At 45.6% G+C, this 15376-nt stretch overlaps 1 protein-coding gene across 1 annotated transcript in view; it reads left to right on the top strand.

Moving 5' to 3' along the window:
• The window catches only part of PIWIL3 (piwi like RNA-mediated gene silencing 3), a 40723-nt gene that overhangs the window by 13107 nt on the left and 12240 nt on the right, over positions 1 to 15376 (top strand). The window contains exons 2-11 of the mRNA XM_069558285.1: positions 1467 to 1650; positions 4982 to 5090; positions 5507 to 5635; positions 6263 to 6477; positions 7268 to 7386; positions 8108 to 8188; positions 9207 to 9404; positions 11377 to 11488; positions 14903 to 15029; positions 15243 to 15360. Of these exons, the coding sequence (XP_069414386.1) occupies positions 1467 to 1650; positions 4982 to 5090; positions 5507 to 5635; positions 6263 to 6477; positions 7268 to 7386; positions 8108 to 8188; positions 9207 to 9404; positions 11377 to 11488; positions 14903 to 15029; positions 15243 to 15360 (1392 nt within the window). The remainder of the gene's footprint in view (positions 1 to 1466; positions 1651 to 4981; positions 5091 to 5506; positions 5636 to 6262; positions 6478 to 7267; positions 7387 to 8107; positions 8189 to 9206; positions 9405 to 11376; positions 11489 to 14902; positions 15030 to 15242; positions 15361 to 15376) is intronic.

Raw genomic sequence — 15376 nt, 5'->3', positions numbered from 1 at the left:
TTCCTCCTCTGGGGGGATCTTCCCAACCCAGCGATAGAACCTGCGTCTCCTGCATTGCAGGCAGAATACGACAAATATCATCTGCAAAAACGACCTCCAATACTTGGCTTACAAATCACTTCAAATCCTCTTGTAGGGACGTGTGTGCCAAGGAGATGATTAGGGAGGAGCCAACATTAAGAGTCCAAAGAAGGTCACAGCAGCTACAACTTGGCTACATTGGCAACAGCAGGGATTTAGTTCAAGTATTAAGTGCTAAGGGCTTCCCAGGTGGCTGAGTGGTAAAGAATCCGCCTGCCAAGCAGGAGATGTGGGTTCAATCCCTGGATTGGGGATATTCCCTGAAGAAGGAAAGGGCACCCCACTCTGGTATTCTTGCTTGGGAATCCCATGGACAGAGGGTTGGGCTGTAACTGGCCAGGCTGCAGTCCATGGGATTGTCACAGAACAGTCAGACATGACTTAGTAGCTTAAGGACAAAAACAATTAAGTGCCAAGGACCTCAGTTTCTGGAGTTTCAAGTGCACCTCATTTGGTAAAGTCACCTGGCAGGTTAATTGGTGAATGGCTGAGAGGCAGAATCAGGTGGGCCCGAGGGCAGGCAGAGCAGCCCCTCAACCCCTCCCACCGACACTCAGAGCATCGCTCAGCTTCGACTCAGAGTCAGCTGCACTTGGGCCCCGATGGAGGCGGCTCCGGAAGGGGCGGGGCAGCAGGGTTGAAATTGAAATCAGGGTGGGCCCTGCTGGTGGGGGCAGTGAGGCGCATCCTGCAAGGCGGCCAGGCCTGTCCTCTCTCTGGTCCCACCTTTGCTTGGTGACTGCTTTCGGGGCGCAGGGCTGTGTCCTGGGAAGGGATAACTCTTTTGGAAAGGAGGTCTGCACCTCTAACCCCGCAGAAATCGGTGTTCGGACACCGTGGGGCTGGAGGAGAGGGACCCGAGGGCGCAGAACTGTGGGAGCATCACACATAGATCTTCCTAATCCCAGAGGAGGAGAGACAGGAGGTGAGCCGTGCGGGCCGAGTCCAGAGGGCTGAGACCAGAGAGGTGGAGTCGCAGTTTAAGGGCGTGTGTGTGTGTGTGGTAAGGGTACGTATGAGTGTGTTAAAAGTCTAGGGGACATTTGGGTTCCTCACTGTGCTGTGGGGATGCCTCGTAGGTAAGAACTCAGGACACAGCTAGCTAAGGCCAGCAAGCACTTTGACCATAATGTCTTGTGAATCCATGTGAAGAAAAGACTCACAATGAACAATCTTCTTAAACTGCCATGAGTATCTTCCCAGGTCCCCTGTCTTTTATTACGGGACACTCCTCTGACTAATTTAGCGGCAGTCCGTTTTGTTGGTGTGGTTGGCAATCATGTAATTAGTAACCAGACGCTTACCGTTAAAAAAAAAAAAATTCCCAGGCAACAGTGCAGAGATGTCTAACATAATTGCATTCTTTAAGGGCCTCTCCCCTTCAGGTCCATCGGATTCAGGACAGCAATGACCGGCAGGGCCAGAGTTCACGCCCGAGGAAGACGGCGGGACACCCCACCCTCAGAGCCCGCTCAGCCCGAGGCGGTGAGGGGTCGCCCAATGCCTCCAGTGCCCAGGACCGACCCACCACTGAGCTTCGCTGACTTAGTGAGACGCGGCACGGCGGCGGTGAGCTCCCTCGCATTGTTCCCTTTATGTAAAAATGCTGCCTTTCCAGAAAAGAGGGAGATTGGTTGCTCAGCCGGTATAGCTCCTCTCCTGCTATGGAGTTCAGTTCTGCCGAGAGAGAGGGAGGGAGAGGGAGGGAGAGGGAGGGGGAGGGAGGGGGAGGGAGGGGGAGGGAGGGGGAGGGAGGGGGAGGGAGGGGGAGGGAGAGGGAGGGAGAGGGAGGGAGGGAGAGAGGGAGGGAGGGAGAGGGAGAGGGAGGGAGGGAGGGAGAGGGAGGGGGAGGGAGGGAGGGGGAGGGAGGGAGAGGGAGGGGGAGGGAGGGAGAGGGAGGGGGAGAGGGGGAGAGGGGGAGAGGGGGAGGGAGGGGGAGAGAGGGAGAGAGGGAGGGAGGGGGAGAGGGAGGGAGGGGGAGAGAGGGGGAGAGAGGGAGAGAGAGGGAGAGAGAGGGAGAGAGAGGGAGAGAGAGGGAGAGAGAGGGAGAGAGAGGGAGAGAGAGAGGGAGGGAGGGAGAGAGAGAGGGAGGGAGGGAGGGGGAGAGGGGGAGAGGGGGAGAGGGGGAGAGGGGGAGAGGGGGAGAGGGGGAGAGAGGGGGAGGGAGAGAGGGGGAGGGAGGGAGAGGGAGGGAGAGGGAGGGAGGGAGAGGGAGGGAGGGAGGGAGAGAGAGGGAGAGAGAGGGAGAGAGAGGGAGAGAGAGGGAGAGGGAGGGGGAGAGGGAGGGGGAGAGGGAGGGAGAGGGGGAGGGAGAGAGGGGGAGGGAGAGAGAGGGGGGGAGAGAGAGGGGGGGGGAGGGAGGGAGGGAGAGAGAGGGAGAGAGAGGGAGAGGGAGGGGGAGAGGGAGGGGGAGAGGGAGGGGGAGAGGGGGAGGGAGAGAGAGGGGGGGAGAGAGAGGGAGAGGGAGAGAGAGGGAGAGGGAGGGGGAGAGGGAGGGGGAGAGGGAGGGGGAGAGGGAGGGGGAGAGAGAGGGGGGGAGAGAGAGGGAGAGGGAGAGGGAGAGGGAGAGGGAGAGGGAGAGGGGGAGAGAGAGGGGGAGAGAGAGGGGGAGAGAGAGGGGGAGAGAGAGGGGGAGAGAGAGGGGGAGAGAGGGGGAGGGGGAGGGGGAGAGAGGGGGAGGGGGAGGGGGAGGGGGAGGGAGGGGGGGAGGGAGAGGGGGAGAGAGAGGGGGAGAGAGAGGGGGAGAGAGAGAGAGAGAGCAGGCAGAAGCTCACGAGAAGAGTCAGACTCCACGGCTGGGCTGCCCATGTGGGCAGGCTTTGTCTCCACTGCTTGCTTCCCTTTCTCACGTGTGTCTTCACAGGTGCACACAGGCTTTCTTCCAACCCTGAGTGGATGGAAGGGCACTCATCCCTTGGCCTCAGCCGGTGACTCCTCTTTGGGGAGTGACCTCAAAGCGGAAGATTTTATTCAAGCGTGTGAACAGATTGAGCTAGACAGAATTTTCTGTTTTGTTTAAAACTCAGTATCCCTGCTGTCTCAAGGCATTTCGGTCTTCTCTTATCCCCTATCCTCTTTGTGTGCTGAGGAGAGGTGGGGTGGGTCTGGCTTTTACAACCTCTGATTGATCCTGGTGCTGGCCCGGCAGTCCCGTGACCCCAGCGGTCCCATTCTTTCTCCTCCAGGACTGTTGATCTCGTATCCTCTCCCCCTGCTGCCTGCTCCATCCCTCCTCTGGCTCCTCCTCTGTCTTCATTTTCAGCCTCCAACATCAGCTTCTATGTCCCTGAGACAAATACGGCACCCAAGCAGAACTTCAGTTCTGTCTTCACTGAATCTCCACATCCTGGCCTTGGCCCCTCACCCGAGACCCCAGGGCACTGGCTCTGCTCCTGCCTGAGGCCCCTTAGCCAACTCTCCATCCCCTGAATATTTCTTGCGGTTCTCCTTTCTTATCTCCTGAGTCATAGGTCATTCCCATCTGCCTACAGCTGGCTGAGCTGACTCCCACCAACAACAATCCTCTCCCGGATTCCGCTTTCCCCATAGTTAACTTTCTTTCTCTTTGCTTCTCATCAAAGAAGGCTGGTGTCTACTCTGAATGCCAGCCCTTATTTCCGCGTCTTGTCTCTTCACTCCGGTCAGGGGTCTCCCCCATCCCTCTGCTGAAAAGGCTCTGGTCAGGCTTTCCTAGCATCCTCTACTCTGTCTGTTCTCCGGGTCAGTCCTCCACGGTCTTGCCTATCGCTTATACTTGGAACCGTCAAGCCCTCTTCTCTCCTTGGTCATCTCCTTCTTGTGTGGTGGTCCTGTCACCACACACCCTTGGCTTTCTGCTGACTTCACTAGCCACTGCTGCAAGCTTCCCTTGGTTGGATTCTCCTCCTGTGCTGTTGAAATGCCCAGGACCTAATCCTTGGGCCTCTTCTCTGTGGTCTGTGCGCTCACACCCTTGGTCATCTTATCCGTATCATGGCTGTAAGTGGACAAGTTCCCATGTTTATATCTCCAGCCAGACCCTTCTCCTGCACAAAGGAACATCCCCGTGGATGTCCTACATTCTTGATTTGCCCTCCCAGACAATTCCTGACTACTTCACTTGATGAAATCCCCTTCTTCTAGTTGTTGAGGCTGAAACCTTCAGATGTATCCTCTCTTGACCTCAAACCCTTCACAGAAACCACCAGGAAGTACTGCTGTCCCCCCGACTTAAAAAAAATCCAGTCTTTGATCATTTTCACCCTCTCTATTACTACCCTCTGGGCCAAACCACCAGCATCCCTGGCTGGACCCCATGAACAGCCTCCTAACTCCTCTTGCTTTTGCCCTGGTCTCGCCCTCAGTCTTTTCCCAGCATCGAACCAAGTATCTTGGGTTCACGTTCAGCCCACACCCTGTAAGGGCTCCTGTTTGAGTCGGAGGCGAATGCCTTTAGTTGGCCACCCTTCCACTGCCCCTCTGAGTCCTCCTGCGTCTCCTTTCCTTGTTCGTCTCACTCTTCCTTGAGCTTTTCTTCCTTAGGAGCTTTGCTTTTTCTTCCACCTGAGGTTTGTGTGGTTTGTTAACTCGCTGCCTCCAAGTCTTTGTTGCAGGGTCAACTTCTCGCTGAGGCTCTGTCCCCCATGAGTCAAGGCAACCAGCCTTCTTCACACCCCACCTTTCCAGGATTTTTCATACTTGGCTTCCTCCTACTTTTTTTCATTTCCCCAGCAATTATCATATTCATGCTTTGTAAGTTAATTGTTGATTTATTTCCTGTCACTGGAATATGAGCTTTTCAAGGCAGTTCCTTTGCTTTATGCCCTGATACATGCATTATGGCACATGGCAGGCACATGATGACTTTTGGATGATGGTTGAACATATGGATAACATTACTCTATCTCCCCAAAACATGCAGGCTCAGCAACCTCGTCAAATCCAGCCTAGACTCCAGTCATTGACAGGTGTTAGACACGTGGCTGAGGCTGGACCACCAGCAGGAGCAGAAGCGACGTCCCGGCCTTCAGGTAAAAAGAGGGAGGAAGAAAGATTCGGTGAAGGGCAGAGAATGTTTAGTACATGACAGTGTTAGTTGCTTAGTCGTGTCCAGCTCTTTGTAATCACATGGACTATAACCCACCAGGCTCCTCTCTCCATGGGATTCTCCAGGCAAGAATATTAGAGCAGTTGCCATTTCCTTCTCCAGGGAATCTTCCTGACCCCGGGATTGAACCTGGGTCTCCTGCATTGGCAGGTGAATTCTGTGCCACTGCACCACCAGGGAAGCCCTCTTTTCTGATGACCCATTGCTAAGTAATGTTTGGTTCCTTTGCTATCTTTTCTACCTCAAAAAAATCTTAATAGCTGGGGTGTAATATTGCCCTTTCTAGTTCCATTTCCCTTTTTGTGTAAATTAACAACTGTTATGCTTGTTTGTACATAGAAGAACTTCAACAGGCATCTGGATCACAGGGATCCTTGCTGAGGAAGAGGAGGGATGTTGGTAGAGATTTTCAAGACTTTGTGGTAAATACTCGGCAGAATTTGGTCCACGTTAGAGAGTCGACAAAAGGTATGCTGGCCATTAACAATACAATTTTATGGAGTTGTTTAAGTGTCTCTGATGCTTTATACCATCACTTTAAGTGGAGGTACCCTCTCACCTTCTTACAATTTTATAATAACATTCACTTTTGCAGAAATTAAGACTTACTTAAGAGTCCTGGAGGTACTCATTTTCCTCTCTTCCTTTTATAGACACTAAGATAGAATGACCCAGTTCTTTGGTTGTGCTGAGACATACTGGTCAATAAACTGCACCCCTCCCCCCCGAAAAAACATTATTATGTACAGCGGCTCCCCTCCCCCAAACCCCAGCTTTTGGGACATTTGTGCTGCAGAGGTTTTCTTTTGATATTTCTGTTAAATATAGAAATATATCTGTTAAGTACCTGTATTTAAATACCTCTGTTAAATACCTCTCTCCTTGAACTTCCTAAGTGTGGGCTTGGATAAGGGCTCACCTAAACTCACGTGAGGGCTTCTGGATGCTGGGCGTATGTAACTGCTTATGTCGTTTGCGGACCACCTCCCTTGTTGGATCTAACTCTGGCTCTCAGTATCGTGGTGTCCAGATCGTCTGTCTGGGGTCTGATCAGCCGGATTGTCTCATGACTGCCACGTGATTCCATTTTCCCAGGCACAGAAGGTAGCCCGGTAATGCTGTTATCGAATCATGTCCGGCTCAAGTCTCACTCTCAGAGGCATTTATACAAGTACAACGTCATCTACACACCAGACATAGAGGATGGAAGCAAACGGGAAGCTTTACTCTCTGAACTGGAAAAGTTACTGGGAAATCGTTGTATATACGACGGAAACTCTTTGCTGTTACCTCACTCGCTAGGGGAAACGGTTAAGTAGTATTCTGCGTCTTCCTACTTTTCTCCGCTACATCTGTAGTAGTATTCTGCCTTGTTCTTCTCTCCCATTTTTCACTCGAGAGTAGCCAAACTCTCACCATTCCTGCGCAACAGTTTGTGGAGAAAATCCTGTACACTCCTTGCCCATAGGACTTGTAACTAACCCACAAACCATGTTTAATTTTCACTGACACTCTCTAGGGTCTCATCTTTACTGCCAAAACTGACTTTATTTGACATAAAGGTAAAATATAACTTTTACCTTTTTTGATGGCACAATATGTTTCAAATGCTGATACTGAAGCTGAATAACGGCAGCCCACTCCAGTATTCTTTGCTGGGAAACCCCATCGACAGAGGAGCCCTGGAGGGCTGGAGTCCATAGGGTTGCATAAGAGTCAGATAAAACTGGGCAATTTAACAGCAGCAACAACAATTTTTAAAATCCCCTCTCCCCCCGCCCTTTTTTAAGCAGGAAAAAAAAAAAAAAGAAAAAAAAACCATTAGGAGAGGGACTTACTGTTTTATTCTAGAAACTTCTCCAGTAAAGGGTCACATAGGAACTTGCTTAAATGAAAGTTTTGACTTGCACATTTAATTCTGACCCTTCTCTTTGGTCTTGTCCATCCCATTTTTTGCCTGCGTCTGCCTCTCTGTGGGAGAGACTGCTCCTTGCCCTTGTGCTATGCTGGGCAGCCAAGTGACAATTTGATCTATCACATGGTGGAGCTTAGTTTCCTTAGAAGAACTAAGGGAATTTTTTTTTTTTCCCTTCCTCTCAGAAAAAGGAAGTGGTCAGCAAGCTGAAAAATGAACCTGTGAAGATAACCTTCGAGCTCTCCAGAGAACTCCAGACCACTTCTCCAGACTGCCTCCGCTATTACAACATTCTCTTTAGAAGGTATCTGAGAGGGTTTCCTTCGGATTCAGTTGACACACACTACTCTGTGTCAGTGATGCTGAACACAGCCATGTGCTTCTAGCGTTGTGTTCTTGACAAGTCCCACATTCTGAGAGGGTGAGGGATCTTCTGAGATGAAATGACACTGGAGCTTTAGCGAGGCATGTGCATATTCCATGGGTTTCTTCAGTATTCCACTTCCTGCCCACCTCTACTTTCCCTGTCGGGGACCTGTCTAGAAGAAGTAATAGACATCAGCTATGTATATCCATGCTTATTTCTTTCTAGAGAAAATATACTTGTTTTCTGTTCTAGACTCATTATAATGAATAAATAGTCAAAATTAAAACTTGGAACACATAGACTGCAAAAGATGTTTTGATCCATTTCTAGGAATGAAGGACATACTGATGGCCTTTCCGTGTTATACTGTTTTATATTATGAAAGAGAAAATTTGACATTAAATTAACTTCAGTATTCACCTCAGCAATGTATTAATAATTTACTTGTCATTAATAGTCATTATCAGGTATTTTATGTTGTTAGTATAAAGAAAACCACTGACAGATCATTTCCCTCTCTAATGCATCCTTATGTGTTAACAAATGCTTACTAATACTTCACTTTCAACAAAAGCTACGCTTCCAGTTCTTATGTGTGTTAACAAATGCTTACTAACATTCACTGCACTTTCAACAAAACCTATTCTTACATTTCTAGAATGTTGCAGAAGATGGATTTGGACCAAATTGGTCGCAACTATTACAATAAAAATAAGAAGACTGAGTTCAACGAGTATAGGTATGTATGAAGTGGTCTATGAAGTGCAAAGTTTCACATTCTGTAGACATAATCACAGAAACGTTTGAGAAAGTTGCTCATCTGAACTGGTGTATGATTTACAAGTGATCTTTTAAATACTATCCAATGACTGTGAACAATTAAGTTACAACTGAATTTATAATTTAAACTTAAAAATTTATTTACCCTAAAAATTCCTAGCATGATAAGCATCAACTTTTCAGATGGTCAGTTATTGTATAAACCTTAGGAAACCAATCATCTGAAACTCGGATAATTTCTCTGAAATTATAGTCAGTCCAACACTTGCCTCTATGTGCGTCTATTACTTATTGGTATCAGTTCAGTTCAGTCGCTCAGTTGTGTCCGACTCTTTGTGACCCCATGAATTGCAGCACGCCAGGCCTCGCTGTCCATCACCATCTCCCAGAGTTCACTCAAACTCATGTCCATCGAGTCGGTGATGCCATCCAGCCATCTCATCCTCTGTTGTCCCCTTCTCCTCCTGCCCCCCAATCTCTCCCAGCATCAGGGTCTTTTCCAGTGAGTCAACTCTTCGCATGAGGTGGTCAAAGTACTGGAGTTTCTTTTCAGCATCAGTCCTTCCAAAGAACACCCAGGACTAATCTCCTTTAGAATGGACTGGTTGGATCTCCTTGCAGTCCAAGGGACTCTCAAGAGTCTTCTCCAGCACCACAGTTCAAAAGCATCAATTCCTCATTGGTATATGTGTATATAATTTACATATTATATATCATATATTCTCATATGAGTATATATAATAGTTTAAGGCTGCAAGTGGTAATGAAAATGATTTAACGAAGATGTATTACTTCTAACTAGCACATCCGGTAAAAGTCTCTATTTGAAGGTCCTTCAAAGGATCAGTGATTATTAAAAATAAGAGACTAAAACTGACACCATCAATATGCGTTTTAGGCAGTAAGTTTAGGTCCCCTACCACTTGGCTTTATGTCCAGAGCTGGGATCTTGACACCCACACCTAACTTGTTTGCAGGTTGGAAATATGGCCTGGCTATGTTACTTCTATTCTCCCATATGAAGCTGGTCTTACTCTCTGTGCTGATGTGAGCCATAAACTGCTCCGAATGGAAACTGCTTATGATTTAATATCACACACTCGTGAAAAAGCCAGAGGAGAAGACGCCAAAGAGAAAATTCTTAGAAAATTAGTTGGGTCGTCTGTTCTTACAAAGTAAGTCTGCTTTTTGAAAACCTATGCAATCACTTTTACTTTTTTTCATTAGAGAAGTTCCTAGGATTTTAAAATGATTAAATGTTGACCTTCAGAAGCAGAAATAGCATGAAAATGGTAAGAATCATTAGATACTTTTTCTCACCGAGTTATACAGCATAGAAGTATGTGAGAAGTCAATTGTAAACTCTGCAGTCCTTGTATGTCCTACTGCTAATTCGGTCATTGGCTCTGAACCCTTATTGCACATGAGGGTATGTATGCTTCTTCCAAATTTATTTTCCGTTCTCTTTGCCTATAGCTATTTTTTAAAATTTGTGCTCAATTATAATCTAGCAAATTCCCATTTGAAGGAAGTTTTTATTTTTAATCTCCCTCTACACCAGAAATCTTAAATTGATAAGAGGACATTTTGACTAAGTAAGTGTAAAACCAATCTTAAGAAGACCAGAGTTGGAAGACTCACACCTCCTAATTTCAAACCTTATTATGAATCTGCAGTAATCAAGACAGTGTGATGCTGGTGTAAGGATAGACATAAAAGTCAGTGAAACAGAATAAGGAATCCGTGCGTTTAACTCTCACTATTAAAGTCAGTTGACTTTTTGACAAGGGTATGAGGACAATTCAGTCAAGAAAAGAATAGTCTTCAACAACTACTGCTGGGATAGCTGTATATTTACCTGCCTCTTCATCATAGGATATACAAAATTAATTCAAATTTACTAAAAAATTAACTCAAAATAGACCTAAGTAAAAAGTTTTAAAAGAAAACATGAGTAAATTATTTGACTTTGAGTTATGCAAAAACCTCATCAGAAAAGTCACCAAAAGCACAAGTGATGCCAAAAAAACAAATTGGACTTAACCAAACACAAAATGTTCTTTAAGAACACTGTCATAAAGGTGAACAGACAACTGGCGAATGGGGGAAATATTTGCAAATCTCATGTAGTAAATAATTTGTGTCTAGATGCATAAAGAATATTTACAACTCAATAATTGAAAGAAACTTGACTTTAAAAAGTGAGCAGAGTCTGAATAGACATTTCTCCACCTAGAATATACAAATGGCCAATAATCACATGAAAAGATGCTCAACATTTGCTATCAGGGAAATGCAAATTCAAACCACAATGAAATGCTACTTCCTATCTAACTAGGTTAGCTAAAGTTGAAAAAGGAAGATGTTAGCAAGTGTTGGCAAGGATGTGGAAGAACTGGAACCAACCATCATATGTTTGGTATGGCCTCGCTGAAGAGCCTGTCATTTCCTCAGTGTGTTAAATACAGCATTACCATATGACCCAGCAATTCTACTCCTAGAGTAGAAATAAAACCATGTCCACCAAAGTTGGTATATGAATATCTACAACACCACTATTCACAATAGATTGAGTGTGAACAACCCAGATGTTCATCACCTGGGAAATGGATAAACACAAATGTGGTATGTCTATACAATGGCATATTTGTCAGTAAAAACAAGGAGGTAGCAATACATGCTACGGTGTGACTGAACCCTGAAGAAACCCAGTCAGGGAAGGTCTCATATTATATAGTTCAACTTATATGAAATGTGATGAGTAGGCAAATACGTAGGGGCAGGAGGTAAACTAGTAGTGGTTTAAGGTCTGGGTGGAAAAAGGGGGTGACTTATAGTTAAGTAGAGTTAAGCTTAACTACACTTGACTATGAGCTTATAGTCAAGTGTAGTTAAGCTCCTAGTTAAGGTGTTTCTTCTTTGGTTGATGAAAATATTCTAAAATTGCATTAATGGATGCATGACTGTGAATATGCTAAAAATCACTAGATTTCACACTTACATGGGTGAATTGCATGTTATATGAATTAATCTTAACAAAGCTGATACATCCTACAATTGGAGTAGGATTTTAAACCACTTCTTTTTTACATGGTTCCATGCGCTAAAGTCAGGAATAATACCATATATTCCATGATTATTCTGCAGGTATAATAACAGAACCTACAGAGTGGATGATATTATTTGGGAGATGTCTCCCAGCTCTACATTTACCAAATCAGATGGCAGTGAGATCTCCTTTGTAGACTACTATAAGGAGGTATGAAATTAGCTTTAAACACATTCGTCCTAAAAAATTTCCTTATATAGTTAAGTATATGTCTCAAGTCTTATTTGGATATACATATGTATATATTTGTATATATTCTACCTTTGGGGCATTGTAGCTTGGCTTATGTCGATTATGCGTGTATTCCAGTGCCTTGTGTATTGGGTAAAGTCACATAATTAGAATGGCTCCTAGATGGCCCTCCCTGTCAGTTTTAGATGTGGCTATGGTAGTTTTAAATACGTAGATGAGCTGTTAGGTAGAAAATATAAAATATGGTAGAACTTCAGAAATGAGAATGTTACAGAGGAGCTTCAGCCCTACACAACTTGGTTCAAAAAGAATGACCAGCTGCAATCTGAAACGATGCCTGTTATGTGTTAAATCTCTTAATTCACGGATTCCTCTATTTTTAATTTGAGTGCTCACAAAGACAAACTGAGGCCAGTTGGTGAGGTTGGTTTTCTAGTTTTGGCTCATAAAAGAAAGATAATGAAAGGAATGGTAGATATATGTGACAAATGGAAAGAACTTATAAATGGATAAATTTTTAAAAGTTATGCATTGACACTTAAAAAGCCTGTATTATATTGGGACCCAAAGCTACTTGCAATTTATAGGTACATAGACCTCTGACCTCCCTTCAAGGGGTGGTTATTATGACATCTTCATTTGTGTTTCACTTATTGGTTGTTCATTTCAATCCCTAAAGCATTTAGTGGATGCCTATTGTATATCTTGGGTATACATTAGTAAAACAATTGAGTTCTCAGCTCTCAAAGGACTTGCATTCTCATTGTGGACAGAGAGGTGATGAAAGAAGAAAGCTATTCTAACAGTTACAAGGGATATGGAGACAACTAAAATTGGGTGGCATTATGGAGAGAGTCCTGTGGCTACTTGGTTTGCATATTCTTCAAAAGCTCCTCGGAGAAGCTGATACCCAGTGTCAGCAAGGAGCAAGCTGGGTGTGGATGAAGGAAAAGAGATGGTATAAAGACACTATTTTCAGGATGGGCATGGCGTATCCAGAGCCCAAACAAGGGTGGAGTGTTCTTGAGAGAAATTGGATGTTATCGTCCAGTCAACTTACGCAGATATTTGTAAGATGTCTCATCTAAGGTACAGAGAATGGGCTGCATGGGGGTAAAAATGGAGGAAGGGAAACCCGTGAGAAGGTTATTAAGTCAGTCGACTTAAATGGTGGTTGGTCTGGAGTAGGGTGGGAGAAGTATGGAGAGGACATAGCGAAGGCTTGGATGTGATAAGTGGTGGAAAGGGACGACTGAAATGTAACCCTTTGGGCTTTATCTGAGGAAGTGAGTGGAGGGTGGTTTTATTTACTGAAATAGGGGAGTCTGTGGGAGGAGCTGGTTTGGGGACTGTTCTGGGATGAGACAGGCACTCAGTTCAGTTCAGTCACTCAGATGTGTCCGACTCTTTGCGACCCCATGAATCACAGCACGCCAGGCCTCCCTGTCCATCACCAACTCCCAGAGTTCACTCAGATTCACGTCCATCAAGTCAGTGATGCTATCAAGCCATCTCATCCTCTGTCGTCCTCTTCTCCTCCTGCCCCCAATCCCTCCCAGCCAGAGTTGCAAACTGAAATATCAGTGAGTTCATTTTAAAAGGTTTACGTCTGGCTCGAATACTTCTGGCTCTTGAAGGCTCGGAGATCCCATCTGTTACCATTTTGTGGCTCTACCATCCTAACAAGTGGGCTCCAAGGTTGTGATATTAGAAGAGAGGTAGAAGCAGCTTACTGGCCTTAGGTCCCTTAGGCTGAAAGTTGTAGGCTGACGAACCTAACTTAGGGAACAGTTCTCTTCCATGTACAGACGTAGTGAGCTCAATATCATTTCTTTGCCAAAGTGGGTAAGTTAAAGCATGCTCTCTGGGCCTGTACAGCCTGGAGTTTTCATTTTGGGAACAAGCTCCTTTTGAATTTCCCAGAAGCTTAAATGCCAGTGAGTGAAAGTGAAAGTCTCTTGGTTGTGTCCGACTCTTTGCAACCCCATGGAGTATACAGTCTATGGAATTCTCCAGGCCAGAATACTGGAGTGGGTAGTCTTTCCCTTCTCCAGGGGATCTTCCCAACCCAGGAATCGAACCAGGGTCTCCTGCATTGCAGGTGGATTCTTTACCTACTGAGCTATCAGGGAAGCCTTTAAATGCCAGATGATGCCACAATTCATGTGGCTAACTTATTACTGATAAGGACCTTGCTAACAAGCAGCTTAAGAACAAAATCTATGAAGAATCTCCACTTTGGGTTTAGAGTACAGGCACCCTGTTGTACAAGAATTTGCTGCCTTAGGGATAGGAACTTCTGTATGTGATGTCTTAGAAGATGCCTTTCCTTACTGGCCATGAAATTAAAAGACGCTTACTCCTTGGAAGAAAAGTTATGACCAACTTAAATAGCATATTCAAAAGCAGAGACATTACTTTGCCAACAAAGTCCATCTAGTCAAGGCTATGGTTTTTCCTGTGGTCATGTGTGGATGTGAGAGTTGGACTGTGAAGAAAGCTGAGCTCTGAAGAATTGATGCTTTTGAACTGTGTTGTTGGAGAAGACTCTTGAGAGTCCCTTGGACTGCAAGGAGATCCAACCAATCCATCCTAAAGGAGATCAGTCCTGGGTGTTCATTGGAAAGGACTGATGCTCAGGCTGAAACTCCAATACTTTGGCCACCTCATGTGAAGAGTTGACTCACTGGAAAAGACCCTGATGCTGGGAGGGATTAGGGGCAGGAGGAGAAGGGGACGACCGAGGATGAGATGGCTGGATGGCATCACTGACTCGATGGACATGAGTTTGAGTGAACTCCGGGAGTTGGTGGTGGACAGGAAGGCCTGGCGTGCTGTGATTCATGGGGTCGCAAAGAGTCGGACACGACTGAGCAACCGAACTGAACTGAACTTCCTTACTGGAAGCAGGGCTAAGGATTTAGGGCAAATAAACAAGGAGGAATGCTGGGCATAGATGTATAACTGCCACTCTAAAAAGTGGCCAGGGCTTTTTTGTTTCCTATTGCTTTACTAATGGGAATCCTCTTGAAAGTTCTCAATGTGTGTTAGAAAGTTTCAAGGCATTACTGTGGTGAGAAATACATGTTCCGAGAGTCTCTCACCTATCTACGTCTGTATTAAAAAGAGTAGCACGATAATTCCATTATGTTTGGTGGGTGTCCTACTCTTCTTGGCCATCAGTGATCCCTGGGACATCAAATCAAGAGAACATTTAGAATATTTTTGGTGCTTTCTTGAACTTGGGGAAACTGTATCACTACACCTCTGGGCCTCCAATTGTGATCTGAAAATATACCTTTGCACCTATTTATGTGACGTTACTAAGGTTTTGCTAATAGTCATGCCAGCGTTTGTTCTTCTGTCCAACAGCGGTACGGTACAGTGGTCACTACCTTAAATCAACCACTTTTGATCACCAAAGGCAAATGGAAAAAGAGCCGACAGGACACACCTCATCAGCCTATCATGCTGGTTCCTGAGCTGTGCCACCTGACAGGTGCTGTGGATTTATCCCATCTTCATAAAAGACACCCCTTCTTTAAAGTCACCAATATTACTTTACAGGCTTTTTCATAAGATTCCACATGACCCAGACCTGTGTGCTCTCTGATTTCCTCCTCCTTCCGGACACAATAGTTAAGTCTCCTTTAATACAAATCTATCCTTGCTTGTTGAGCATGTTATCTTTCAGATTTTTTTTTTTTAAAAGGCTTAACGGATGACATGCGTAAAGACTCCAGAATGATGGGAGACTTGTCCACCCACACGAGGATGGATCCTGATAGAAGGCAGCATAAACTGCTGACATTTATGGACTCTTTAAGAAAGTAAGTGTTTGGGAAT

The sequence above is a fragment of the Ovis canadensis genome, chromosome 17 (genome assembly GCF_042477335.2).
Source record: "Ovis canadensis isolate MfBH-ARS-UI-01 breed Bighorn chromosome 17, ARS-UI_OviCan_v2, whole genome shotgun sequence".
NCBI lineage: Eukaryota > Metazoa > Chordata > Mammalia > Artiodactyla > Bovidae > Ovis > Ovis canadensis.
This window is presented reverse-complemented; position numbering and strand designations above follow the sequence as displayed.